At 60.6% G+C, this 25,945-nt stretch overlaps 3 protein-coding genes across 6 annotated transcripts in view; 2 read left to right on the top strand and 1 right to left on the bottom strand.

Annotated features, from left to right (window-relative positions):
- Positions 1 to 17,189, top strand: part of CFAP74 (cilia and flagella associated protein 74) — a 62,485-nt gene extending 45,296 nt beyond the window's left edge. The window contains exons 25-40 of one of the 2 annotated variants that reach the window (XM_047791177.1): positions 331 to 504; positions 1,251 to 1,384; positions 10,853 to 11,129; positions 12,141 to 12,242; positions 12,890 to 13,029; positions 13,602 to 13,736; positions 13,898 to 14,007; positions 14,117 to 14,172; positions 14,277 to 14,396; positions 14,652 to 14,807; positions 15,104 to 15,230; positions 15,343 to 15,497; positions 15,708 to 15,840; positions 16,138 to 16,218; positions 16,431 to 16,565; positions 16,754 to 17,189. In XM_047791177.1, coding sequence (XP_047647133.1) covers positions 331 to 504; positions 1,251 to 1,384; positions 10,853 to 11,129; positions 12,141 to 12,242; positions 12,890 to 13,029; positions 13,602 to 13,736; positions 13,898 to 14,007; positions 14,117 to 14,172; positions 14,277 to 14,396; positions 14,652 to 14,807; positions 15,104 to 15,230; positions 15,343 to 15,497; positions 15,708 to 15,840; positions 16,138 to 16,218; positions 16,431 to 16,564 — 2,034 coding nt within the window. In that variant the 3' untranslated portion in view covers position 16,565; positions 16,754 to 17,189. Of the gene's footprint in view, positions 1 to 330; positions 505 to 1,250; positions 1,385 to 10,852; positions 11,130 to 12,140; positions 12,243 to 12,889; positions 13,030 to 13,601; positions 13,737 to 13,897; positions 14,008 to 14,116; positions 14,173 to 14,276; positions 14,397 to 14,651; positions 14,808 to 15,103; positions 15,231 to 15,342; positions 15,498 to 15,707; positions 15,841 to 16,087; positions 16,219 to 16,430; positions 16,566 to 16,753 lie in introns of both variants that reach the window. The other variant, XM_047791176.1, reaches the window with a different exon arrangement.
- A 1,691-nt stretch (positions 17,190 to 18,880) lies between these two features.
- TMEM52 (transmembrane protein 52) lies at positions 18,881 to 20,785 on the top strand. 3 transcript variants are annotated; one of them, XM_047792269.1, is made up of 5 exons: positions 18,881 to 18,965; positions 19,052 to 19,095; positions 19,226 to 19,267; positions 19,957 to 20,084; positions 20,187 to 20,785. In XM_047792269.1, exons 1-5 carry the CDS (start codon positions 18,900 to 18,902, stop codon positions 20,375 to 20,377), a joined length of 471 nt encoding a protein of 156 aa, XP_047648225.1. In that variant the 5' UTR covers positions 18,881 to 18,899; the 3' UTR covers positions 20,378 to 20,785. The 3 variants fall into 3 exon arrangements, with proteins under 3 accessions (XP_047648225.1, XP_047648223.1, XP_047648224.1); XM_047792267.1 differs by having other exon boundaries at positions 19,906 to 20,084; XM_047792268.1 differs by lacking the exon at positions 19,226 to 19,267 and having other exon boundaries at positions 19,906 to 20,084.
- Positions 20,786 to 21,103: 318 nt separating this feature from the next.
- CALML6 (calmodulin like 6) lies at positions 21,104 to 21,839 on the bottom strand. The gene is made up of 4 exons (XM_047791422.1): positions 21,604 to 21,839; positions 21,353 to 21,518; positions 21,195 to 21,289; positions 21,104 to 21,150 (listed from the first exon to the last, which is right to left on the bottom strand). Exons 1-4 carry the CDS (start codon positions 21,776 to 21,778, stop codon positions 21,104 to 21,106), a joined length of 483 nt encoding a protein of 160 aa, XP_047647378.1. The 5' UTR covers positions 21,779 to 21,839.
- Between the last annotated feature and the right edge of the window lie 4,106 nt (positions 21,840 to 25,945).

The raw sequence follows: 25,945 nt of genomic DNA, 5'->3' as shown, positions 1-25,945 counted from the left end.
TGTTTGGGGGTCAGAGAAAGGCCACTGGGGGCTGTCCCCAGGCACCCAGACCACATGCGTGCAGGGTCTGCCCCCACCCTCAGGCCAGGGCACCAGTGCACACGGCCCCCCCGGGCATGCAGTGCGGCCCCCACCCCCGGCCCCCTCCTGCACCCTGCCCTCGCTGCCCCCTCCAGCAGGGGCTGCAGGGCCGTGGATGTGCTATGACCAGAGGCTCAGGCCCGTGAAAGGTGCCCTGTCAGCCACCTGGTCACCGCAGGGCTGGGGCCTTTCTGGTTTGGGGAACGTTTGCATAAACTGGCTAGTGACCGTGTGCCCTCTGCGCTTCAGATCAGACCCGTGGGCTTTACCCTCCACGCCGTGGTCACCACCTCGGACCTGGAGCTCAGCCCCTCAGTGGTGGACTTTGGCTACTGCACCGTCTCGGAGGCCGTCAGGACCCAAGTCGGCCTCTGCAACCACTCCCTCCTGCCCCAGGGGTTCGGGTTCATCGGGCTCCCCAAGGTGCCTCGTGTGGTCAAGCGGGAGGCGCTGGGCACGGGGCTCACCCACCTCCGGACTCCACGCTCACCTTCAGGCACCTTGACCAGGTCTCCCTCCACTGCCCCGACCACCTCACCCCACCCCTCTCGCCCTCTCTGCCCACTGCACCCACAGGGTCCCTTCCTCCCAGAACCCCACCCGCCTGGCCGCCCCTCCCTCCCCCACCAAAGACCCCACCGAGCACTCGCAGGCACGCAAGCACACTCCCACGCACACGTGCCCACATGCAGACAAACACTTACACACGTGCTTACACACCCAGACATGCCCCACACACACACCCAGGCACACTCCCACACACAGGCTTGCATGCATGCAACATGTGCTCACACACCCAGACACACTCCCATACACACATGCTCACATGCAGGCAGACACACGCTCACACACCCAGACATGCCCACAAACAGATACCCAACTCACAGACATAGAGACCTACACTTTCACACCCAGACATACGTGTGCGCTCACATACACCCAGGCACACATGCACCCACCCCTCCCTCCCACAAGCACACTCAGCTGCTCGCATGATCGCATATGCAGAGACACGGGTTCACACGTGACACATGACATGCCAGCAGCCACACGCGTTTGTGCTTGCTCACGTGCTCTGCCGCACCCCAGCCACACGAACATCCACACCGTCCCCCGGCCCCTCAGCAGGTCAGTGGTTTCACGCCAGCCTCTTCCTCTCCGCCGGCCAGTGTGTGGACGTCCAGCCCAACGATGGGTTTGGGACGATCCTGCCGCTGGAAACCCTGCAGCTCGACGTGATCTTCCAGCCCATCAAGGCCAAGGAGTACAGCTTCGAGCTCGTCTGCAAGTCCGAGATCAACCGGTGAGCCCGGCAGGGCATGGAGCCTCTGTGGCCAGGCTGACCTCAGGGCTGGGCAGCACCGCCGGCCTCAGAAGCTCAGGCCGGTAGAGCTGCCGGGGCGGGGGGGGGGGGCGGGATCCGGCCGCCCTGCAGGCTGGAGCAGCGCACCCCCATGTGTGCACACGTGCCAGTGCACATGGGACAGCACGTGTGTAGTGTGTATGCGAGCGTGCACACCTTGCGTGTGTGAGTACATTGTGCACGTGTGTCTGTGTGCATGAGTGTGTGTATTACCCAGTATGAGTGTGTGTGTGAGTGCAGCGTGCTTGTGTGTCTGAGTGTGTGACCGTGCATGTGAGTGCATGTATGACCATGTATAAGAGTGCGTGTGTGAGTGCATTGTGCACATGTGTCTGCGTGCATGAGGGAGTGTGTGAGCATGTATGTAAGTGCATGTGTGAGCATGTGCACCTGTGTGTGTGTCAGTGCAGCATGCATGTGTGTCTGAGTGTGTGAGTGTGTGTGTGACTGTGTGTATGTGTGTGTGTGTGAGTGCATTGTGCACGCGTGCCTGTGGGCATGTGGGTGAGCATGTCCCTGGGGGGTGAGTATGCAGAGTCCTCTGCTCTCGGGGGAGGGGGCACAAGCCCCACTCAGCCTAACGCGCTGGAGTGTCCAGTCTCTCCCCCACAGCCACCTGAGATCAGGAGACAGAGGCTGGTGCATGGGGCTGGCGTGAGGCCACCCCTGCTGCCTGGGCTGATCAGCCTCCAGTGACAAGGAGCCCAGGCACTGCCCTCCCCCACCCCGTGGAGCCAACCCAGCAGCCCCCGCCCCATGCTTCCCTTCCTCTCCTTTCCTGGCCCCCACCCCACTTCCAGCCAAGTTGCCACTGGGTGCAGGCTTGGGGTCGGGCTGGCGGAGCCCTGGGGGACAGCCCCTTCTCACGCTGACCAAGCCTTCCTCTGGCCTGGGCAGTGGCCGAGGCAGGACCAGCAGGCCTGGGAGCAGCGTTGGCGGGGATGGGGGCAGGAGTGAGTTCATGGGTGGTGATTTGGGGGCTGGGGCAGAGTTAGGGGCCAGGGGGCGCCCTGGGGCACCAGACCCCACCGACCTGCGCAGCCCATCGCCCACACAGCCCGCCCCTCCCTCTGGTTGCTCATGACCCCCCAGTGGGCCAGGGGCCTTTCTGTGCCTTGTTCACAGCTCTCAGCTGCTAGAAATCAAGTCCCACAAGAGGAGGGTTCATATCTGCTAATTTAATCACTGAAGCAACCTCACCGCCCACACGGGCTCTGGCCTGTGATGGAAGCTCCTTAGATGTTCATTAGTTGTGTGTTTAGCCTTTTTCAAAAACTACCTACATATGAATTGAATGCCGTCTTGGAGGAGCAGAAGCAGCTCCAGCCATAAGGCCACGGAGTTAGAGCAGCTGGAGCAGAGCCCAGGGAACCAGCTCCGCTGGAGCCCAGCCCTGTCTCCAGAGCTCCAGCCTGAACCTTGGCCTCATCCTGACACCTCAGCTCCCATCACACAGCTAAGCTGGCTCCACCCTGAAAACAGGCCACCTGTGAGCCAGGGCGCCCACCCCCCACTCCCGCCCCGGCTCACGCTCTTCCCACTTCAGGGACGCCTGCCCTGCAGCCCACCTGCTGGAGGACAGGTCTCGGCATCCTCGAGCGAAGCCGCTCCAACCATTCACGTGCAGGTCTTCATGTGGCCCGAGGTGACATGGCCCCGGGGTGGATATCTGTGAGAGGGACTGCCAGGCAACGCGGAGAGTTTGCTTTGAACTCCCCGTCTCGCCATCCTGTATGTGCATTCCCGCTGCTGCACCCTCACGGGCGCCGGGCGCTGTCAGATTTGTTTCTTCGGGGGATGGAGAGACACCCCAAGGGGTAGGAACAGCCCTGGCTGCGGCGCGATGTGCGTCCCTGACACTGCTTCTCATGAGCCTACTTGCATCCACATTTTTTTTTTTTTTGGTGAAAAAAAGTGTGTTAAGGTCTTTGCCCCCTTTTAAAATTGGACTTCCTGTTGAGGTTTGAGAGCTTTTTCTTTTTTTTTTAATGATTTTTATTTTTTCCATCATAGCTGGTTTACCTTTTTCTTTTTTTTTCTTTTTTTTGGCCACCCCACAGCCTCTGGAGCTTCCAGGCCAGGGATCAGATCCAAGCCACAGTTGCGACCTACACTGCAGCTGCAGCAACACCAGATCCCCTAATCCACGGTGCGGGGCCGGGGATTGAACCTGCGTCCTGGTGCTGCAGCCATGCCGCCGATCCCGTTGTGCTGTAGCGGGAACGATCTTGAAGCTTTCGTATACTCTGATACATCTTTTTCTTGAACGTTTTCGCTAAGGCGTAGCTGATTTACAGTGTCCTGCTAATTCCTTCTGTACAGCAAAGTGGCTTAGACATACACACACAGATGTTCTTTTTTTGACTCTTCCATCATGGTCTTTCCCAGGAGCCGGGCTTTGCAGTTGCCCAGGGTGGACCCCAGGCGCTGCTGCTCATCCACTCTGCCTCCGGAAGTTTTCGGCGACTCCCCCAACTCCCCGCCCCCCCTCCTTGGCGACCACACGTTTGTCCTCCTCGTCCTTGGGTCAGTTTCTGTTTTGAAGGGTCCATTTGGCCGTATTTTAGACTCTGGCTATGAATGATACCCTGGGGCGTTTGTCTCTCTCTGTCCGACTGCTCTCCGTGTGGGAGTCTCTGGTCGCATCCACGTGACTGGCGGGTTGGCCTCCGCGCTGCCGCCCAGAATGAGTGTGTCTGTCCAAGTCCCTCCGGCTGCCGGATGCTCACAAATCTGGTTAAAACCCAGTACTTTCGCAAGAACGCGCTTCGTGTCGGCCGTTGTGGGTTGATTTGCCCGGTGCCTGGTGCCTTTCTCACCTTTTTGTATTTCGGGAACGTTTCCTTGAATTCTCGTCCCTAATATTTGCTTTCTTCGCGTCCTTGAGTTTTCCTCCTTGGAACCTCCTGTTATAAACATGATGGTTCCTCTCTGCTTCCGCATATGCCTCTTTCTCTTGAACCCTTTCCCTCACGATTTTTAGGCATTTCCACTTTATCCCTCTTCCTCAGTAGGACTTGTCTGCCGTGCTCCTTCCTCCGTGGCTCCTCCTGAGTCTTCGTTTCTGCATCTCTTGTATCTGTAATTCTTTCCTGAGTTATGATACCGCACTTCTAACTCCGTGGGAATCCAGCTTGTGTTGTTTTTTCGTATCTTGTACGACTTTCTGCCCTTTTCAGGTGTCTCATGGGCACGTCTCTGGCTCCTTCCGTTGTCTGTACGAATGTGGTGCTGCTCCTTATTTTCTCTTGTCTTTTCACAGCTGTGTTTGTGGTTGGTCTTGGTCCTTTCCCACCAAGCTTTGGGGCCCAGTGCACCTTCTCCCCTAACTTCGCGGCTCTGGAGCGCCCTCCTTAGGGCGGACGAGCTAAAAACAGGGTCGCCGGCTTCGGAAGGTCCACCCTTGCCCAGAACTCAAAGACGCAGCATCCTGTCCGCTCCCCACGGATTAGCGGCTCTTACGTTCTCACCGCGTCCGCCTCGGTCTCCCGTAGGTGCAGGGATAGGCTGTCTGTTGGCAGCAGTAGATGTCATGGTCACCGCCTCCCCAGAGCCACCCCCCGAATCGGCCCGGGTCCCTCCAAGTTGTGAGTGTCTTAGTTTCCCTCCCGCCTGTTGTATCCGTCACAGGTACACCCCTAACTCTACGTAAATGCAGGCGATTGGCCCTGTCGGCGCCCCAGCCTGGCCACTTCTGGGCTGTGGGATTTCAGTGGTAAAACCAGAGGAGCCCCAGGCGGACTGGGGAGCGTGGATGCCCCACATCAGTGGGTCAGACTCCACACTTTTATCTACATTGTGCTTCTGCTTTCCACCCCCAACTCCATGGTGATCCACGTGGATACGGCTGTGGATGTGATTGTGGATTTGTTCAGTGTGAGGGCTTGTCAACCACCAAAAGCGTCGCTGAGTGGGATGTTTCTAGTTCCCATGCATGTAAAGAAGAAAAGAGGAGTTCCCATTGCGCTCAGCAGGTTGAGAACCTGCAGATGCTGCTCAGATCCCATGCTTCTGTGGCCGTGGTAGAGGCCAGCCGCTGCAGCTCCGATCTGACCCCTAATCCAGGAAAGTCATTACGCAGCAGGTGTGGCCCTAAATAAAGGAGAAGAGAAGAGGCTGTAGATTACCCATCATCTAAGTTTCCATCTCAAGAACTGGGAGGAGAGCACAGTACACTAAACCCAAAGAAAGTAGAAGGAAAGAACATTTAAAAATCAGTGGAAATCGGTGAGACAGAAATCTAATATTCAGTGGAGAAAAACAACAAAACTTGAAGTCTTTTTTCTGGAAATTAGTAAATTAATTACTTCTGGCAAGACAAATGAAGATTAAAAAAGAGATAAAACACAAATTGCCAGAGTTCCGGTCGTGGCGCAGTGGTTAACGAATCTGACTAGGAACCATGAGGTTGCGGGTTCGAGCCCTGGCCTTGCTCAGGGAGTGGGTTAAGGATCCGGTGTTGCCATGAGCTGTGGTGTAGGTCGCAGATGCAGCTCAGATCCCAAGTTACTGTGGCTCTGGCGTAGGCCGGTGGCTACAGCTCCGATTGGACCCCTAGCCTGGGAACCTCCATATGCTGCGAGAGCGGCCCAAGAAATGCCAAAAAGACAAAAAAAAAAAAACCCACAAATTGCCAAAAAAAATCTCGGAGGGGAGAAGGGGCCACCCCTCCAGACCCCACCACCATCAGAAAGAGAAGAAAACGTTGTGAACACTTTCATGCCCGTCAGCGTGACGGTTTGCATGAAACAGACACATTCCTCAGAAAACCACAACTTTTACCGCAACAGACACAGAGAAAAACAGGTCGGAATAGTCAAATGACTACTAAGGAAATCAAATCAAAGCTTAAACCTTCCAGTTATAAGATAAACCAGTGCTAGAGGTGCAATGTACAACACAAATACAACTAACCCCACTCTGTGTCACACATGAAAGCTACTAAGATAGTCAAAGAGGTCTCAGCACAAAGAAAAATTTTTTTCTATTCCTTTAATTTTGTGAGATGATGGATGTTCACTAAACTTAGCATCTTTTCATGATGCGTGCGCATCAAATCGTTACGCTATACACCTTGAACTCATAGGTGCTGTTTGCCAATTGTATCTCAATAAAACTGGAAGGATATAAATTAATTAAAATTTAAGCAAAAAAATGTTTAAAATATGACCAAAGAAGAAATTAAAATGGGCACTATATATATATATATATATATATATATATATATATATAGCCGCATCTACAACCTACACCACAGCTCACGGCAACGCCAGATCCTTAACCCACTGAGCAAGGGCAGGGATTAAACCCGCAACCTCATGATTCCTAGTCGGATTCGTCAACCACTGCGCCACGACCAGAACTTCAGGCACTAGATATATTTTAAAAAGCAAAAATAGGAGTTCTTGCTGTGGCTCAGTGGGTTAAGAATCCAACTGCAGAAGTGTGGGTTCAATCCTCCGCCCACCGCAGCGGGTTACAGGATCTGGCACCACTGCAGCTGCAGCTTGGATTCACTCCCTGGCCCGGGAACTGCCACATGCTGTGGGTACAGCCATAAAAAAAATAAAAAATTAAAAAATAAACCAATGTTTAACAGCATATCCCACAACAAAAGATGCAGCCGTGCAGCAGCTCTGGCCCTGAGGCCAGCGGAAGGCATCCCCAGGCACTGAGCCTCAGGGTTTGGGAGGGAGAAATTTTTCCTTTTTTTGCTTTTTTACTTTTTAGGACACATACGGAAGTTCCCAGGCTAGGGGTTGAATCAGAGCTGTAACAGCTGCTGGGCCACACCAACACCACAGCAAGGCGGGATCCAAGCCGCATGACCTACACCACAGCCACAGCAACGCCGGATCCTTAACCCACTGAGCAAGGCCAGGGATCAAACCTGCGTCCTCATGGATGCCAGTCAAGTTCCTTTCCACTGTGCTACAATGGGAACTCCCGGAAGAAACATTTAAAGCCACACAGAGGGAAAAGCATTTTCTCAGCAAATGTGGCGCTGGGTGGCAGGGAACAGGAGGCCCAGCGCTTTCCGTGTCCTGGCTGAACCCACTGCTGTGAGATCCCCAGGTGACAGAGTCTGGCGAGTCTGGGACGTGGCGATGGGGACCCCTTTCCTCGTGGCACAATGGAGCAGGACCTGGTGAGCTGCAGGGGGGGTTCTTCAGAGCGACGTCAGAAGGCACACCGCCATAGGAGTGTTAGGAAGGGATTGGGGGTGCAAGGCGCCCACCCCAACCCCTGTCCGTGGTTCCTGGGTCAGCAGAGTGAGGCCACAGGCCACACAGGGACTACCTCTGATCAGGTCTTGCTTTGGGGTGGTTTTTGTTTTGTTTTGTTTGGGTTTTTTTTTTTTGCTTTTATGTCTTTTCAGGGCCACACCTGCGGCATATGGAGGTTCCCAGGCTAAGGGTCTAATCAGAGCTGTAGCCACCGGCCTACGCCAGAGCCACAGCAACTTGAGATCTGAGCCCTGTCTGCGACCTACTCCACAGCTCACGGTAACGCCAGATCGTTAACCCACTGAGCAAGGGCAGGGACCGAACCCGCAACCTCATGGTTCCTAGTCGGATTAGTTTCTGCTGCGCTACGATGGGAACTCCCTTGCTTTGTTTTTAATTTTTTTGGAATGTGGTTGATTTTCAATGTTGTGTGAGTTTCAGGCGGACAGCGCAGCGAATCGGCCAGGCCTGGGTGCGGATCCGCTCCTTCTCGGGTCCTTTTCCCGCCAATAGCGCCTTGCTGATTATTGGTCTTATGTGTAGTCGTGTGTTTGCGTCAATCCCAAACTCCCAATTTACCGCTTCCCCCGCATTTCCCCTCCGGCACCTGGAAGTGTGACTTTGAGACCTGCCCGTCTGTTTCTGTTCTATGAATACGTTCATTGGAGTCGTTTTCATCAGACTCCACATATGTGCTGCTGTATGGTGTTGGGCTTTGTCTGACTCACTTCACTCAGTGGGATCATCTCCAGGTCCATCCACGTTGCTGCACATGGCATGATTTCGTTCTTTTTATGGTTGAGTAATATCCCCCCCCCCATGGCTTCTTTAGCCAGCCTTCCGTGGTGGCTTCCGAGTCTTGGCTCTTGCAAAGATAGTTGCAGGGAGCACTGGGGTGCATGTATCTTTTTGAATGATGTTTTTCTCTGGATAGACGCCCAGGAGTGGGATTGCTGGGTCATCCTGCACCTCTGTTCTTAGTTTTTTAAGGAGCTTTCCTATTGTTTCTATGGTGGCCGCCCCAGTTTACGTCCCCACCAGCAGCGAAGGAGGGTCCCTTTTCTCCACACCCTCTGCAGCACAGGCTTTTGATGATGGCCACTCTGACTGGTGGGAGAAGATACCTCCTTGGAGTTTTGATTTGCATTTTTTCTAATGATGAGCGATGTTGGGGTCTTACTTTTTCTGTGTAACTGTCGACTGAGAAGAAACACACACAGTGTGAGGGCCGTGGGTTAAGTTTTATTTGGGACAAAATGAGGACTCTAACTTGGGAGGCAGCATTTCACTCTGAAAAACCGCTCCAAAGAGGTGTCGGGAGGAGGTCCCATTGTGGAGGAGCAGGAGCAAATCTGACTAGTATCCATGAGGACGCATGTTCGATCCCTGGCCTCGCTCAGGGGGTTAAGGATCCGGCGTTGCTGTGGCTGTGGTGTAGGCCGGCAGCTGCAGCTCGGATTCAACCCCCAGCCTGGGCACTCCCACAAGCCATGAGTGCAGCCCTAAAAAGCAAAAAAAAAAAAAAAAAAGAGGTGGTGGGGGGGTCAGTTTATATTGGATTTCGGTGAAGGGGGAGGTACTTGCCACCAGGCACTCAGTTTACAGACGATGTCTGCCAGTCACGAGGAGCAGACGTCGCCAGGAAGGATTTTAGTGCTTTTCTAGATAAGAGGAGATACAAGAATCGGACTCATAAAATCTCCTGAAAATATCTAACCCTCTGAAGGCCTGTTCTTCAGTTTTCCCAGAGCCCAGAGCGCCCCACTCCTGATCTCCGCCCTGAGCGCCCGTCGGGGAGAAGGGTTGAGGGTTGGCAGCCGCAGCGGCTCCTGCTTCAGCCCCTGTGGAGGCAGGTGGCCACGGGCGCTTCCACGGGCACCATGATCATGACATTTCGTGCATTTATGCCTTTTCAACCCCAATGACGTCTTCTCCCAGAAGGAATTTTTTTAGCACTCAGAGCCTCTGGTCACAAGACACAAAAGTATACAGGGAAATGTTTCAACATAAGAACACATTTTTGTTCCAGACAGGTCAGGACAGGGTACAGACTCACCTGGTGCAGCGTGGACATGCGTGTGATTAGATGGCGGGAAGGGCAGTGGATGGAGTGGCCAAAGAAGTGCGGCCGGTGACCTGCCGGAGTCTAAATACCAAAGCTCTTCTTTCTTTTTAAAGGGATGGTGGCAGGGATCAATGCACTATAACGTCCCGTGTTTATATTTAAAGGGTAACTTTTTCATTTTATTTATTTTATTTTGCTTTTTAGGGCCGCACCTGTGGCATATGGAGGTTCCCAGGCTAGGGGTCCAATTGGAGCTGCAGCTGCCCGCCTACACCACAGCCACAGCCACAGCAATGTCAGATCTGAGCCATGTCTGCAACCTACACCACAGCTCATGGCAGCGCCGGATCCTTAACCCACTGAGCGAGGCCAGGGATCGAACAAGCATCCTCATGGTTACTAGATGGGTTCATTTCCACTAAGCCACAATGGGAACTCCTAGTTCTATTTTTTGAAACATCAGTAAATATTTAAGGAAATAAGCCAGAAATTACCTCCTTTGCAACTGTTTATGCTTGTGATTAAAATTGTTAACCATTGGAAGTTCCCGTCGTGGCACAGTGGTTAACGAATCCAACTAGGAACCATGAGGTTGCGGGTTTGATCCCTGGCCTCGCTCAGTGGATTAAGGATCCAGCGCTGCCATGAGCTGTGGTGTAGGTCGCAGATGCGGCTCAGATCCCGCGTTACTGTGGCTGTGGTGTAGGCCGGCGGCTACAGCTCCAATTAGACCCCTAGCCTGGGAACCTCCATGTGCCACAGGTGTGGCCCTAAAAAGACCAAAAAAAAAAAAAAATTGTTAACCATCCACTGAAAATGCGCACAGGAGTGCAAGGTAGTTTCAAAATTTATTAAACCTCATTAATGAGGGAGTTCCCCCATGGTGCAATGGGTTAAGGATCTGGCATTGTCAGTGCAGTGGCTCAGGTCGCTGCTGGGACGCAGGTTCAAGCCCTGGCGCAGGAACTTCCGCACACTATGGGCACGGCCAAAAAAAAAATTCATCAGTGGAGTTGTAAGCAAAACCTGTGATGACTGCTGTCCAGGTCCTGGGCACTCTGCACACGGGGCCCCCGCCTCCACCCAGGCTGAGCCGTCCACTCGGGTCACTTCCAGGTGCTTCAAGCTGACGTGCCGGGCCGTGGGTGTCCGTCCGCCCCTGGAGCTGTCCCACCACCAGATCAAGTTCGCCGCCACCTCCTTGTACGACACATCTGTGGCCTCCCTGTATGTCATCAATTCCCACGTGAGCCTGAACTCCCTGACCCACTCGGTGCCACGCATCGGCTCAGAGGACGCCTCCCCGGTGGGGCCCACATCTTTCGAGTTCCTGCTGCCCCCAGATTTGCCCATCACCATCTCTCCCTTGGTGGGGACCGTGTGGCCAGGAAAGGTGGGTGTTGGCCCCTTGGGGGGGCTGGTTCGGGGCTTGGCCCCAGAGGCAAGGGGCCGTGGGCAGCTGACACCCAGGAAGCTGGCTGGGGGCTCAGGCTGTGTCGTGGGAGAGGGCCGTGCAGCCTAGGACCTCACAGCAAAGGGACACAGGGTGCTCACCACTGGTTAGGGGGTAAAGCATCCCCCACCTCGGCTTTTCCTGAGAGAGCAGAAGGAGCCTGGGGCTGGTGGCAGAGAGTGGTTTCAGCGTCCCCAGGGCACCACAGCCCCAAGGGGCCTAAGTCCTTACCTTTAAGAGTTGGTGGTGACAGCCACGGTGAGGCCCGTTGAGGGCACTGAGTGAGAATGGACACGAGAGTCCTGGGCCCTGGCAGGGTTTCAGGAAGTGCGGTTATTTAAAACACTTCGTGCTAAACTGAGCCAGTGTGGCTGAGTAAGTTTATCTGCAAGGGGGTTACTGCTGCCGTTCCCCCCTTCTCCCCGCTCCCCGCCTCTGTGCTCCCCGACCCATCCTCTGCCCCCCCCCCACCCCCGCACCCTGAGCACAGGGGAGACCTTGATGAGGGAGCCCTCTGTGGGACCTGGGTGGCCCCGTGGGATGGACCGTGATATGCAGGTGCTTTGCAGAGGCCGCTGCACCCTCGGTGAGCACAGGTTAGGGTGCAGGAGCTCACCCCGGACCTGAGGGGCTAAAAACCAACTTCTTTCCTCCCTGGAGCCTCCTGGGCAGTGGGCTGGGTCCCGGCCCATCTGGCGTCTCCGTCCCAGGCCGCTACCCCACGTGGGCTCGGTGATCACCCTGCAGCCCCCGCTCCCCGGGGAGTGGTCGGGAAGGGCCTTCCTGGAGATCTCGCTGAGCCGAAATCCCAAAGAACGAAGGGACGTGTCACGCGGGAGGTGTCAGAGGGCAGGCCCTGAAGGAGATCGGGGGTGGGGGCAGCAGGGTGCCCGCGAGCGGAGGGCCCCAGCAGGGTGGGTTCCCACTGTGCTCTGGCTTCTCTCGTCACAGCGGTACCTGATCCAGGTGGCCTTCCGGCCCGTGCTGCCCAGTGAGCTGATCCACCAGGAAGCCTTCCAGGCCCTGATCAAAGAAGCCGAAAGCAAATCCTCCGTACGTGGCGGGGAGCAGGGCCACGGGGCTGCCTGCTGCTTACACAAAGGCTTGGCAACAAACACCACCCGCCTCGAGACTCGGAGGCCAGGGGTGGGCAGCCCACCGCCCGGAGCCCTGGGCAGACTTTTCTGGAGTGCTCTATGCGTCATGCTGTTTCAGGAGCTTAACACTTGCTCTTGGCAGAGCTCCTCCGTCTTCTCTCTAGGCCAGTGGACACCCCTCTGCACACTGCTTAGGGGCGGGGCTTGCACTTACAGGGGCGTGGGGGGTGCTGCGAATCTTAGCAAGTACAGGCCGGACAGGGAGTGTGAACAGAGGTGGGAGGCCCAGGGCCCTGAGCGCTGCCCACCCACGCCTGCTCCCGGGGCCGTCAGGATCCCAGATCACCTCCCCAGTGCCCGGGTCTCTATCTTGAGCACCCGCTGTGGCAGCCCCCGCAGGAGGGAGAGGCACCTGGGGCGCGAGGCACCAGGGAAGAGGCCCCAGCTCTGACCAGCTCCTCGTGCTGGGGTTTCCCCGTGGGCGAAAGCAGACTCCGGAGTGGCCACCAGGCTCCCTGACCCCCGAAACCCACAACCAAGGATCCTGACCTGGGCGGCGCAAAGCCCCGGGTGAGCCCCCCAGCCAGCCTCTCCCCCGTGCAGTTCCGCAGGGACATGGCCACCCAGAAGAAGGACCAGCGGAGGCAGTCTGTCTCCATCCTGCAGCTGCAGAACCGAGATCGGTCATTCCGTTCCTCCTCCTCCCAGCCCCCCGAGCTGCAGAAGCAGGACCTCACATCCAGGTGGGCCCGAGAGAAGGCCGCCCACGGCTTCTAGCCCCACACAGAGACTTCCCCGACTGGAGCAGAGTTGTTCTGAGCCTGTGCCCAGAAGTCCAGGGCTGGTCTGGCTTCAGGCATAGCTGGAATCAGGAGCTACCTAGAGGCCCCTCAGGCTCTGCCTTCCAGGGCATCTGCTCACCTCCTTCCCCCGGACCCAGTGTCCCTGTGAGCAACCCCACTCTAAGGGCCGGGCAGACACTGAGCCCTGAGCCCCATGTTCCCCGCTCGGCAGCCCCAGCCTCCCCCTTGCAGAACGAGCTCTGATGGGCTCTAGTCACTTGCCAGCCCTGGACCCTCGCCTGTGGCCCCAGGAAAAAGGCTCTCTAGTTCAGTGCCTGACCAGGACCCCGGGGTCAGGGGAGGCCCCACGGGAACCCAGGCAGCTGAGAGAAAGCCAGCTGACAGAGGAAACTGGGACAGCCACAGCCTGGCCCGCGGCGCAGCCTCCAGGCCCCCATCCCCGCGCCCTGGCCCTGGGGTTCCCGGGCTGGGCAGGGCGGGCGGGTAAGTGCACTTGGGCCGCTCCTTTGCAGCTCCCAGGAGTACCAGGCTGCGCAGGCCGCCCTGACCAGGTCTTTCCCAGGGAAGTTTGACAAGTTTGTGATCCCCTGTGTTGTTGCCAGTGGTGACACCAAGGACAGGAAGGGGACGGAACCCCTGAGCTTCAGGTGCGGCGTTCTGGGCAGGGTGGGCACGGCCAGCCAAGAAGTCCCAGTCCCTACTCTGTGCCATCCCAGATCTGGGCGGGGCCCCCAAGGGTCCAGCCGGGAGGACAGGGCCACCCAGCCACCCACTCTGCCCTCAGCAGCCCCCCCCCGCCTGCCCCCAGTCCCCATAACACCCTGTACCTGGAGCTGTGGTGTCCGGCGGTGGCGCCATCCATCGTGGTGACGTCCGACAAAGGCAAGACCATCTCCAACTTCGGTGACGTCGCTGTAGGTGTGTCCCCATCGAGCGGGCCCAGCCCCCCACGCGAAACCCCCACCGGCACCAGGTGGGCTCCCACACCCCACCCCCAGGCCTGGGGCCATGACCCAACCCCTTTCAGGACACCACGGCCTAAAGAAGGTCTCCATCCAGAACATCTGCCCCGAGGATCTCCACGTATCCTTGTCCGTAGCTGGCCCGGGCGGCTCGCAGGGACCGCAGGGGTCTGGTGACAGGCTGCGGCCCGCCCTTGCCACCTCTCCTTGACGCCGGGCCCTCAGCTGGAGTACTCCGTGCTGAACCCCAGCGGCCCCTTTGTCCTGCTAAACCCCATCAGCAGGCTGCCCTCTGGCGAGACCCAGGTCCTGGAGCTGTCTTTCTCTCCCCGTGAGAGCTGCGTGGTGAGTGTCCTGCAGCCGTGGGGCTCCCCCAGCCTCCCACCCCGTACACCTGCCAGGCGCTCAGGCCCGTAGCCCAGCCAGCCGGACCCGGGAGCAGCTGGTCCTCCGGGCCCTCGCCTGCTGCTGGAAGGAGGGACCAGGATGCCCAGGCCGTCCCAGCCCCAGCGCAGCCCGACCCAGCGGCTCCCAAGACTGAGTTCCCCCACGTGGGCCTGACAGGTGCCTGCCCCAAGCTCAGGGACGTGGTCTCCACAGGCCCAGGAAACCCTGGACATCGTCACCAAGAGAGGCTCGCTGCACCTGACCCTCACGGGCACGGGCGTGGCGTCCGCGGTCACGTGCTCCATTGAAGGGGACGTGCTGCACATGGGTTACGTGATTGCCGGGGAATCTGTCTCCTCGGTCTTCAAGGTAAAGCACCCGCCGGGCCCAGGGTGCAGGCCGCTCCCCGCACCTCGGCCCCTTCCTGGGCCCCTCGCCGACTCCCTGGCCAGGCGGCCCTGCCCTTCCCTCCACGCCCGGCAGGAAGGCCGGCCTGGCCCTGGGTGCTGCTCTCCCGACAGCCGAGCCCAGGCAGGGTCTCCAGGAATGCCTTGTCCAGGGCAAGGGGTGCTCTCAGGGGGCGAGGGTGAGGGCGAGGTCCCAGTTTGGCTGGAGGCCAGCCTGAGCCTGCCCGGCTGGCCCCGTGACAGCCCTGACCCTTGCAGCTGCAGAACAGCTCCTCGCTGCCCATCAAGTTCTCAGTGCAGCTGGACAGTCTCTCCACCAGGACCAGGAACCAGCACCAGCTGCCGCAGTTCCTGGCCGCCCCGGCCCAGAGGACAGAGGTTGTGGGTGAGTCAGCAGGCAGGTGTGGCACCACTGCGGGGAGGAGCAGGACGAGGTGGGCAGACTGCGCGGGGCACTGCAGGGGCAACTGGACCTGCCAGGCCCGCCCGGCCCCCAGGTACCCAGAACCTCAGTGGCCAGAGCGTGTTCAGCGTGGTCCCAGTCGAGGGCGTCATGGACCCCGGCAGGGCCCAGGACTTCACCGTGACCTTCAGCCCGGACCACGAGAGCCTGTACTTCTCTGACCGGCTGCAGGTTGTGCTCTTCGAAAAGGTGCGGCCCCAGGAGCCCAGCCTGGACCCCCCAGCCCCACGCCCGCCCCCACTCGAGGCCTGGGGTGTCTGGGGGCTCCTCGTCGAGTTGGGGGTCACCGGGTAGAGACACCAGCATCCCGGGTCCCACAGGCCCGCCCCCCCAGCCCTGCCCCCAGCCAGACCCCACTGGCGGGGTCGCAGTCGGAGGCCGCTGTGCTCCCGTCCCCAGAAAATCTCCCGCCAGATCATCCTGAAGGGCGCGGCCCGCGAGCACATGATGTTCGTGGAGGGCGGAGACCCCCTGGACGTGCCCGTGGAGTCCCTGGCCGTGATCCCTGCCTTCGACCAGGAGCGCAGAGAGGGTGAGCCCTCGGAGGGGCTGGGAGACCCAACGGGGCAGGGCCGGCGGTAAGAGGGGCGCCCTTAGCCCCTGTGGGCCTGCAGGTAGGGTGGTATTCCCAGCCCATCTCCCACAGCCGGGTGGGGTGGGGGGAAGGCTGGAGGACGGGCCAGGGGACCAGCTCCACCCACGGTGCCTGCCTGACTCCCTGGGCCATCCGCCCGCCCACCGCTGGCGCCCCAGCCCCCAACCAGGCCCTCCCTCTTCAGAAGCTGAGGAGCTGAAGCCCATCCTGTTGACCCTGGCCTATGTCCAGCAGGACACAGACACACCCGCCCCCCCTGCCACCCGAGAACTGCAGGTGGGCTGCATCCGGACCACCCAGCTGTCCCCAAAGAAGGTGGGGACCTCCCTGGCCGGCCTGGCACCTCCGTATCCACCACTGCCTGGGCAGTCGGAACCCCTCCTGGTCCTGCCCTCAAGAGGTGGGGAGTGGGCAGCCTGCCGGGCAGAGCTGAGAGGGCAGGTGGCGGGGCGCGCTCGTCCCCAGACCACTGCCTTCTGGGAGCCGTGCCCGGCCCGCCAGCCTGCCGACAGCCCCAATGTCCACAGACGGCGGAGTTCAGCCTGGACGGCGTCGCGTCCCTGCAGCACAAGGGCTTCACCATCGAGCCCTCGAAGGGCTTCGTGGAGCGTGGCCAGACCAAGACCATCAGCGTCTCCTGGGTGCCCCCCATCGACTTTGACGTAGGTGCCTGGGCTGGTGGCCAGGGAGCTGTGCGAAGCCAGAGGCCTGGCGGGATGGGCACCGCCCCCCCCAGGGAGGGGTCACCGGGAGGGCCCGGGGCGGGTGAAGCGGGCCATGTAATGGCCAGAAAACGGATCTGCCTGCTGTGCCAGCTGCCTAGGGCACCCCTTCCCTCCTCTTCCTCCAGCCGGACCACCCACTCGTGGCGTCAGCGCTGCTGCAGCTCAGGGGGGACGTGAAGGAGACGCGCAAGATCCTCTTTCTCGCCCACGTGCTGACCGGTCCCTGAGGCCGCAGGAGCCCCTCCACAAAGCCCCCCCGTCCTCCTGCCCCCACCAAGCCTCCCCTGGCCTGTGGGCCCTATGACCCCATGGCCAGGGCACCCCAGCCCCACAAGTCTGGCCGCTTCTTGCTGCCCTGGGGCCAGGGGGCCAGGGGCCAAGAGCTCCCCCTTCCTGAGTGTGGATTTGGAACGAGCAACGCGGCCAGTCCTGAGCACGACCTACCCCTCACCTGAGCCCCTCGGCACCCCCGCCCCTCCCACACCCACCCAGCCTTTAGAGGCTGTGCTGGGGGTGGGGGATCTGCCCCCACAGACCTGTCAATAAAGCCTCTGAATCCAGGCCTGCAGTGTGGGCTGTGGTGAGCCGCGGGAGAGCACAGAGGGAGAGCTGGATGGAGCCCTGTCCCACCAAACAGTGACCTCGGCCTGGAAGATGAGGAGGCACCTCCTGAGCCCTGGGGGGGACAGCTGGCAGGGCCGAGCACTGGGGGTGAGGGCTGGAGTTGAGACTGGCCCACACTGGGAGAGGCCCAGCGAGCAGGGGGAAGGGGGCGGCAAAGCCCCTTAGGCCTCCCTGTAAGTTCCAGGATCCCTGAGAACCCCAAGCCTGCCCAGGTTGGCCCCTGTGTACCGCCCAGCACACCCACCTGCTGGCCCCAACCCCGTGCCAGCCACCGGCAGAGCACCTTGAGCCTTCCCTGGCAGGAGAGGACAAGGTGCGTCTGGGCCTTTCCTGGGCTCGGGCTTCGGGACATCGGCCTGGAGCCGCCTGCCATCATCCCCCTTCCTCAGGGCCCTCGGTGCCGGGAGGTCTATCACTCTCCTAACCTTGAGTCACGGACAGCAGCCACACAGAGCATTTTGCTGGTCCTTTCCTTTCCTAACCCTCACTGGGGGCTCTCTCACCAGAGGAGAAGAGAGGGCAGGGTCCTGCAGCCCGGGATGGGCCCCAGGAGGAAGTCCTGCCTGTGGCCCATGGCCCCTGCCTCCTCAGCAGGCAGGCCCGCAGGAGGGGCAGGCCGCTCTCCTCTAAACCCCAGCCTGGCAGTCACTGGCGGTCTCAGAGTTTTCATCACTGTGGCCCAGGGGGGCAACCCCTGGTCTGGGAACTGAGATCTCACATCAAGCGACTGCACGTACATAGCCCCAAATAAATAAATAAAAATAACCCTGGCCTGGCTCTCCTGCTAGCGCGCCCTGGTACTCCCTGGCCAAGGCCCTGCCATGCTGGCTGGACTTCTGCCCATCCTCCTCCGACCCGCTCCTGAGCTGGGCTCCAAGGCAGGAGGAGGACGAAGGATGGCCAGGAGCCAAGCTCAGCTGGCCTAGCTGAAGCAGGGTGGGCAGAAGGGGCCCTGGGGGCCCTGGCACAGCCCAGAGGTGCAGGACAGCTTCAGGCAGAGACAGGAGCAGGTACCTGGCAGATCCAGGCATGAGAAGAGATCCAGGCATCTCCACTGGGGAGATGAGAGCGCCAAGCAGACAGACACGCCGGGGTAGCTTCTCCCACGCCCCCAGAACAGGCAGACCACTCTGCACCTCCCTCAGCCCGACCACCGGGTGATGGAGAAAAGGGCAGAGGGCGGCGAGCGCCCCAGCGTCTTGACCTCTGTTAGCCTTCACCTGGAACCCTGGGGTGTGGGCCACGTGTGTTCTGCCCCCCAGCCCCCCCCAGCCCCACACCCCGTGCAGACCCGGCCACAAATGTCCGAGGGGCGCCCCGGCCCACCTGGAACCCGATTACCGGATGCCAGGACAAAACTGCCCTCCTCCGCGTGAACCCAGGCTCCAGAGCAGGGCCGAGGCGCGGGGGATTTGGGGGCGGGGGAATCGGGCGTGTCCAGGAGGAAGAGCCCGAGTGGGAGGGGCCTCTAGGGGGCGCGGCTAACCTTGGGCAGAGGGTTGGGGCGGGGCATCTGGGCAAAGCTACGCCGCCATCCCTCCAATGGACGGGTCTCCCGAGGGCGGAGTCTTGCGCTGGGCGTGGCCTGGGGCGGGGCTCCTATAAAGCTGCGAGGCCGCCCTGTTAGCGTTCCCGTCGGCGCCGAGCATGTTCGCTGGGCCGCCGGCTTCCCGAGGGGTCCTGCTGCTGCCGCCGCTCCTGCCGCTGCCGCAGGTGGGTCGCCGGGCGCTCGACTAGGGCACCATGGGGCGGGTCTGCGCTTGGCGCGCCCCGGCCCGGACGCATCCCTGTCCCCACAGGTGGCGCTGAGCTTCGCGGAAGGCAGCTGCGACCCCTCGGACCAGTAAGTTGGGGGATTGGGGTGGAAGGAGGGAGCAGCGTTCCGGCCCCTCCCCGGGCGGGGGTGGGGAGGCTCGAGCCGGACTGTCGGCAGGGCCCCCGCCCCGCCTGCTCCACGTGCTGCCGTCCCGCAGGTGCCCGCCCCAGGCCCGCTGGAGCAGCCTGTGGCACGTGGGGTAAGTGGAGGCCGCGGCGCACACCCAGGTGCGCGGGTTCACCCCGGGCCAAGCCCACCAGACCCCCACCCTGCCTGTCTCTGTCCCCATCCTGGGCCGCTGACGGGAAGGCAGTGGGGCCCTCGGCAGCCTCGCAGGTCCACCCCCCCCCCACCCCACCCCCAGCATCAGGGGTGACCTCCGCTGTGAGTCCTCAGGACTGAAGACAACTCCCGCCTCCCCCACCCCCCATCCCCCACCCTGGGCCCTGGGTGAGCTTCCCTTCCTAACCTGCTGCCCAGCTCCCACTCCCTCACTCCCGGCCCCTGTGGGAGGCCCCTGTGAACACGGTCGTTAGTCTGGGCACAGTATTGTGCAGTCAGCCTGGGACAGGGTGTCCTGGGAGTGAGCCCAAGGCCACTTGTGGCCAGCCTGGAGAGACAGCCAGGGCCGGCCCAGCAGCAGGAGGCCAGGATGGGCCGGCTCCTCGGGCCCAGCTCTGGCCAGGAAGGAGGTCTCTGGCCTGCAGAGACAGTCCCTGGCTTTCTTTTATCCTGCGCATTGCCTTCTCTTGAGCGCCTGGGCCGTGACCCCCTGCCCCAGCCCCAGGAGTGGCCGGGGGTCAGTCCAGCGGTAGGGCCTTGCTCCTCCCTGCCCAGGCTCATCCTGCTCACTGTCCTTCTGCTGCTGCTGTGCGGGGTCACGGCCAGCTGCATCCGGTTCTGCTGTCTCCGGAAGCGGGCGCACACCCAGCCACACCTGCCACCAGCCCCTCAGCCTTGCGACCTGATGGCCATCCGCTTGGACAGTGACAGCCCTGTGCACAGCACTGTGACTTGTGAGTGCCTGCAGACCTGCCCTGGTGGCCCTCCTGCCTGCAGGGGTACTAGGGGGCTGGCGAGGGCCAGACCCAGCCCCACACTGTTCTGGTTCCCTGCAGCCTACAGCTCCGTGCAGTACCCGCTGAGCACACGGCTGCCCCTGCCCTTTGGGGAGTCGGACCTCGACTTCTTGACCCCTCCCGCCTACAGCCCGCACGCCCCCGACCTGCCACCCTCCTACGATGAGGCCATCAGGATGGCCAAGACCAGACAGGAAGAGCCAGCCCCTTCCCTGGGGCCTCATGCCTAGAGACTCCTGCAGGCCCCAGGAACTGGACCACGGTGCCCAGCAACCCTGGCTGTAGCCCTGGTGCCCCCCGGAGGGGGCGGGAAGGCCCCCTGAGCCTCCCCCTGCCACCAGCCTCTGCGCTCACAGGGGACTGTGCCAGGGCTCTTGGAGCTGGGGACCCCCAACCCACCCCCACCATCTCCCCAGGAAGGCCACCGTCCAGCACAGTGCTGCAGCCCTGGCCTCGTTGCTGTGTGACGCTGGGCAGCCGAGCCAGCCAGCCCTGTGTTGGCCACATGCGCGTGCGCGCAGGCTGCTACACTCAGCCCTGGCCCCCGGCCCAGCCTCAGCCCAGAGAAGGCCCCACAGGGCTCAGGGTCTGCTGTGACGTCCACTGCTTTTTGGGGAGAGAATAAAGTTGGTACCTAAGTGGTCTCCACACAGAGGAAGGGGCTCGGGGAGGGGCCCTCGGGCAGCCTCCTCCCGCGGCAGGGAGGCGGGCGGGTGCGTGGTCCTCAGCCCGCACCCAGCCTGGCCCTCCTGCTGCTGTCTGCTGTCCCACAGAAGTGACGGCCTGGCCCTGGGAGACCCTCTCCCGCCTCCAGCCCCACATCTTTGCCGTCCCGACGAGGACACCGAGGCACATGGTCTGGCTGGAGCGTTTATTCGCCCTGGAGCGGGCTGGGGCGGATGCGAGCAGCAGCAGCCTTCCTCCAGGCAGGCCTCCCCCGGCCGCGGCGGCTGCTCCTACTGGACCAGCTTGAAGGACTCCCCCGTCATCATCACCTCGAACTCTGAGAGCAGAGGGACCCGCTCCCAGGGCCCGGCCGCCACTCACCCTTGATGGTCCCGTCCCCGCCCTTGTCCGCCTCCTTCGTCATCTGCTCGGCCTCCACCTCCTTGAGGGGCTCCCTGGCGTTCATGAGCACGGACCTGCCGCAGCCCCGCACTGAGTAGCCGCCAGGGGGCACTCGCCCCCAACCCCTCCCCCCCCACCGCCCCAGACGGCCGGGCCCTACTTGAGCGTCCCAGTCGATGCAGCCCTTGCCTTCCTTGTTGAAGACGCGGAAGGCCAACCTGAGCTCGTGCTCCTGGTTCTGCGCCTTCTCCCGGTACACGCCCATCAGGGCCAGGAAGCTGTCGTAGCTGAAGAAGCCTTTCTCTGCCGGGAGCAGGCAGCAGGGCCTGGGTGAGGGTGGCACAGTACCCCCCCCCCCCCCGCCCAGGGCTGCCCCGGCCGGCCTCACTGTCCCGGTCCATGTCCTTGGCCATGGAGGCCAGCTCACTCTTGGTGGGGTTGATGCCCAGTAGGCCCATGAGCCGCGCCAGCTCTCCCGTCTTCACCTGCCCGTTGCCCTCCTCATCGAACATCTCAAAGACGCCCCTGTAGTCCTTGATCTGCTCCACCGTCAGGCGCTCCATCTGTGGGGACACAGGCCCAAGCTCACCAGGGGCCCTTCTGCCCTCCGGCCAGGGGAGGCGGGAGGCCCCAGGACAAGGGGCACGTGCACTCTGCCCCAGCCCACAGCAGGCTTCAGACCGGGCGGCCCAAGCGTGGCTCTTGAGCACGGAAGGGGCCCGAGATGGGGCCGGGCCAGCAGGAGGGCTGCAGTGGACAGCGAGCCCAGGTGAGGGTCGGCGCGGGCTTCCAGGGCCCCAGCATCCCCGAGGGGCGACCCAGCACCTGGCCACCCCTGCCCGGCCACCTCCAAGGCAGCCTAGGAAAGGGCTGTTCTGCCCCGGCCCCCAGAGCAGGCCCGGCGTCCCTGCTGGCAGGGCTGAGCCGTGGGCCCCCCACCCCGTGCTCTCTGCCCAGCTCCGCTCGGCATCTTCCTCAGGTTCCCAGAGGGACCCTCAGACCGTCAGGCGTGGCCCCAGCTCCTGCTCGACCCCCCGGCCAGCTCCCTAGGGGCTCTGCGGGGCACCAGGAGCAGTCTTACCATGTCTGCGGCCAGCTGAGAGGACACTGCACAGGGCCCCCGGAGGTGCTGTGGGCAGACTACAGGGGCAGCGGGGGCGGCCGAGTTTCAGCCGAGCTGGCGGCCTGGGGTCCCTGGGGTCCAGATTCCAGGAGCCTTGTATGGGCAGGAGCTCCTGTCGGCTCTATTTTGGGAGCTGGCCCTTCCTGCCTTCCTTGGCCTGAGCGGCCCCTCACCCCAGGGCTCCCTCTCCCACCCCGGGTCCCAGCCAAGGCCCTCCTGGGCCGCAGCGAGGAGGGACACCGGGGCCCAGGGTGGGGAAGGGGCTGTTCCCTTTTCGCCACATCAGCCTCCTCCCACCATCCTGCAGTGGGAGCCCCACAGTCTGTAGCCACCTCTGTGAGAGTTCCCATCAAATGGCCCCATGGCCTGGCGACCCCTCACCCCCCAGGGCCCGGCAGGGGGCTGGCACTCTGCAGGCACCCTCTAAAGCCTGTTCATCCAGGCCCCCTCTGCGGCACCCCCACCCCCACCCCCACCCCCGTACAGTCCAAGGAGAAGCCAGCCGGCCATGAGCTGGGGCCGGAGCAGACAGGACCAGAGGGCCGTGCTGACCACAGGGAGGCCATGCCAGGTTCCCCGCGGGTGGTCAGGGGCTATTCTGGGGTTTCTCAGGGAAACCTGGCCTCCTTCCATTCAGAACAGCAAAGCTGGCTTCTCAGGGAGCCCCCTGGGCGGGCTCTTTAGCAACAAGACACTGCAGCAGCACACGCACCCCTGCACGCGTGTGCTCAAACACACACGCACATGCACACACACACACACACACTTGCCCTGTGACCGCCTGATGAGTCTGAGCAGGTGAGGTGGCCCCCGCCTGGCCAGCCCAGCTGCCAGAATATGCAGACGGCGAGGATGCCTCCCCCCCAGGCCTAGGACAGCTGCTGAGGCCGCAGGATTTGTGCTGACGGGGACAGAACGGCTCCAGCGGGCACCAGGCCAGCGCCTGGGACAGAGAAGCAGCTCTGGGAGCCCTGCCTTCATCCTGGCTGCTCCCAGCCTCGGCTTCAGGCTTGTGATGGTGACAAGAGACCGTCCCACCCTTTCCCTCAAAAATCCTCAAACCATTTCAACGGCGCCAGTCACGCCTCTGCACCCAGAGCATGCGGGAAGAGGAGAGCTGGCGGGGGGCCACCCGGAGGCGTGGGGGCCCTGGGGCCACCTTTACCTGGCGTCAGCCAGGCTGCGAGCCAGGCGTGGGCTCAAACGCTCGGCCAGGTGCTGCTGTGAACGTGAACTTTCCCAAACGTGCACGACTGCAGCGCCGAAATTAGCATAAAACTCCTCAGAGAAGGGCACGAACATACGCTGACCATCTATCGTGAACCACACACTCTTTGTTCTGTTCTGACTATTTCTAGGACAGAGCACATCACATAAAATTAGTTATCTTAACTGTTTTAAGTGCAGCAGAACCTCTATGCGCCTTGTCCAAAACTTTCTCACCTTCCCAGACTGAAACTCTTCCCACTAAACACTCACCCCGGCCTGACACCCGCCCCTCTCCCTTCTGTCCATGGATCTGAGGCTTCCAGGGACCTTTTGCTAGTGTCATCGGACAATATTTGTCCGTTTGTGCCCAGCCTGTTTCCCTCAGCCCAGGTCCTCTAGGTCCATCCGGCGGAGCAGGCAGCAGGCGAGGACGGTCTTTCTCTCTTCGGTTGAAAGCGTTTCATTGCGCGGCTAGATCGCATTTTGCGTCCCCATCAATCCGCAGACGTGCAGGCTGCTTCCAGCTCTTGGCTGCCGTGAATGATGCATGGGTGGGTGTGAAGGGTCTTCTAGATGTGATTGGCCTTTAAATCCAGACTCTCGGGAAAGCAGGTGACCCTCGTCATATGGGTGGGTCCCATCTAGGGTGGGGACAGTCCCCAGGAAGACGGGTCCTGCCGGCGAGCCACCCCTGGACCCGAGCTCTTCCTCACATCCCCAGCTGGCTGGACAGCCCCGCCGTCCCGCAACCTTGAGAGACAATTCCTGAAAATAAATCAGTCTTTCTCTCCCTCCCCGCTCGTTCCCTCCCTTCTCCCTCCCCCACCTCCAGAGACCCAGGAAGGTGAGACGTCCTCCAGGCACCTGGGCAGCTGTGCACTGGCCCCAGGGCCGCCGTCCCCACTACAGGGCAGGCGATGTGTTCTCTGGATGGGGCTGTGGGCGCAGAGGATGGCTGAACTTGCAGACTGAAAACCTGGCCAGGGCGAGGTGGGAAGCTGCGTGTATGTTGGATTACCACCAAAGAATAAAACATCGCTGTGCGTTAAAGCACACCATCGACAGAGTGGAGAGGCAACCCACTGGAAGGGAAAAGATGCTTGCCAATTATGTATCTGATACGGCATCGATACCCAGAAAATGTGAAGAAATCCTTCAACTCAACAAAAATAAACAACCTAATTCAAAAATGGCAAAGGAGGAGTTCCCTTGGTGGCACAATGGGTTAAGGATCTGGCGTTGTCACTGCTGTGGCTCTGTTTTCAGCTTTGTCCCCGGACTTTCGCTGGCTGCAGGTGTGGCAAGAAAAAAACAGTGGGTGAAGGAGTTGACGAGACGTTTCTCCAAAGAAGCCCGACAGGTGGCCAGTAAGCACACGACAAGATGCTCAGCACTGCTAACCACGGGGACAGCACAGCGAGAGACCAGAGACCGCCTCACGCCCATCAGGACGGCCGCCACCAAGAACGGAAGACAAGGAGTTCCCTGGTGGCCAGCAGGTTGAGGATTCCACGATGTCGCTGCTGTGGTGTGGGTTCCATGAGCAGCCCAGGAACTTCCACATGCCACAAGTACAGCCAAAAAAAACCCCAAAACAAACCAAAAATCAGAAATAAGAAGTGCTGGAGTTCCCACTGTAGAACAACAGGATAGGTGGCATCTTGGGAGTACTGGGAGGCAGGTTTGATCCCCGGCCTGGCACAGAGGGTGAAGGATCCGGCATTGCCACAGCTGTGGCTTGGGTCCTGACTGGGGCTCAGATCTGATCCCTGACCCGGGAGTTCCATATGCCCCAGAGTAGCCAAAAAAGAAAAAAACAAGAGGTGTTGGTGAGGATGTGGAGAAATTGGAACCTGTGTGCAGCTGCTGGGCACGTCAAATGCAGAAGCTGCTGTGGAAGACAGCGTGGCACTTCCTCACCTCAAAGTAGTAGACCTGGGAGCTCCTGCTGTGGCGCAACGGGATCGGCAGCATCGTGGGAGCGCTGGGTCGCAGGCTTGATTCCCAGCCTGGCACAGCAGGTTAAGGAACAGGTGTTACCACAGTGGCGCGGCTCGGATCTGAGACCTGGCCTGGGAGCTCCACGTGCCAGGGGGCGGCCAAAAAAAAGCAGACCTAGAATTACTATATGACCCAGCCATTCCAATTCCATGTATGTTCCCCAAAGGCTTGAAAGCAGGGACTCAGCAGGTACTGCCCACCGTGTTCACAGGAGCTAAAAGGTCGAAAAAAGCCGAAAGTCCACTGGTGGGTAGATGGACAAACAAAACATGGTGTGTGTGTGTGTGTGTGTGTGTGTGTGTACATGCATGTGTACATGTGTATGTACATGCGTGGGGGGGATATACATTGATATGTATGCATATGTGATGGGTAATATTTCGTGCCTACTGGGCTG

This window comes from Phacochoerus africanus, chromosome 8 (assembly GCF_016906955.1).
Source record: "Phacochoerus africanus isolate WHEZ1 chromosome 8, ROS_Pafr_v1, whole genome shotgun sequence".
Taxonomy (NCBI): Eukaryota; Metazoa; Chordata; class Mammalia; order Artiodactyla; family Suidae; genus Phacochoerus; species Phacochoerus africanus.
Note: the sequence above shows the minus strand (reverse complement) of the source record. Positions and strands in the feature narration are given on the sequence as shown.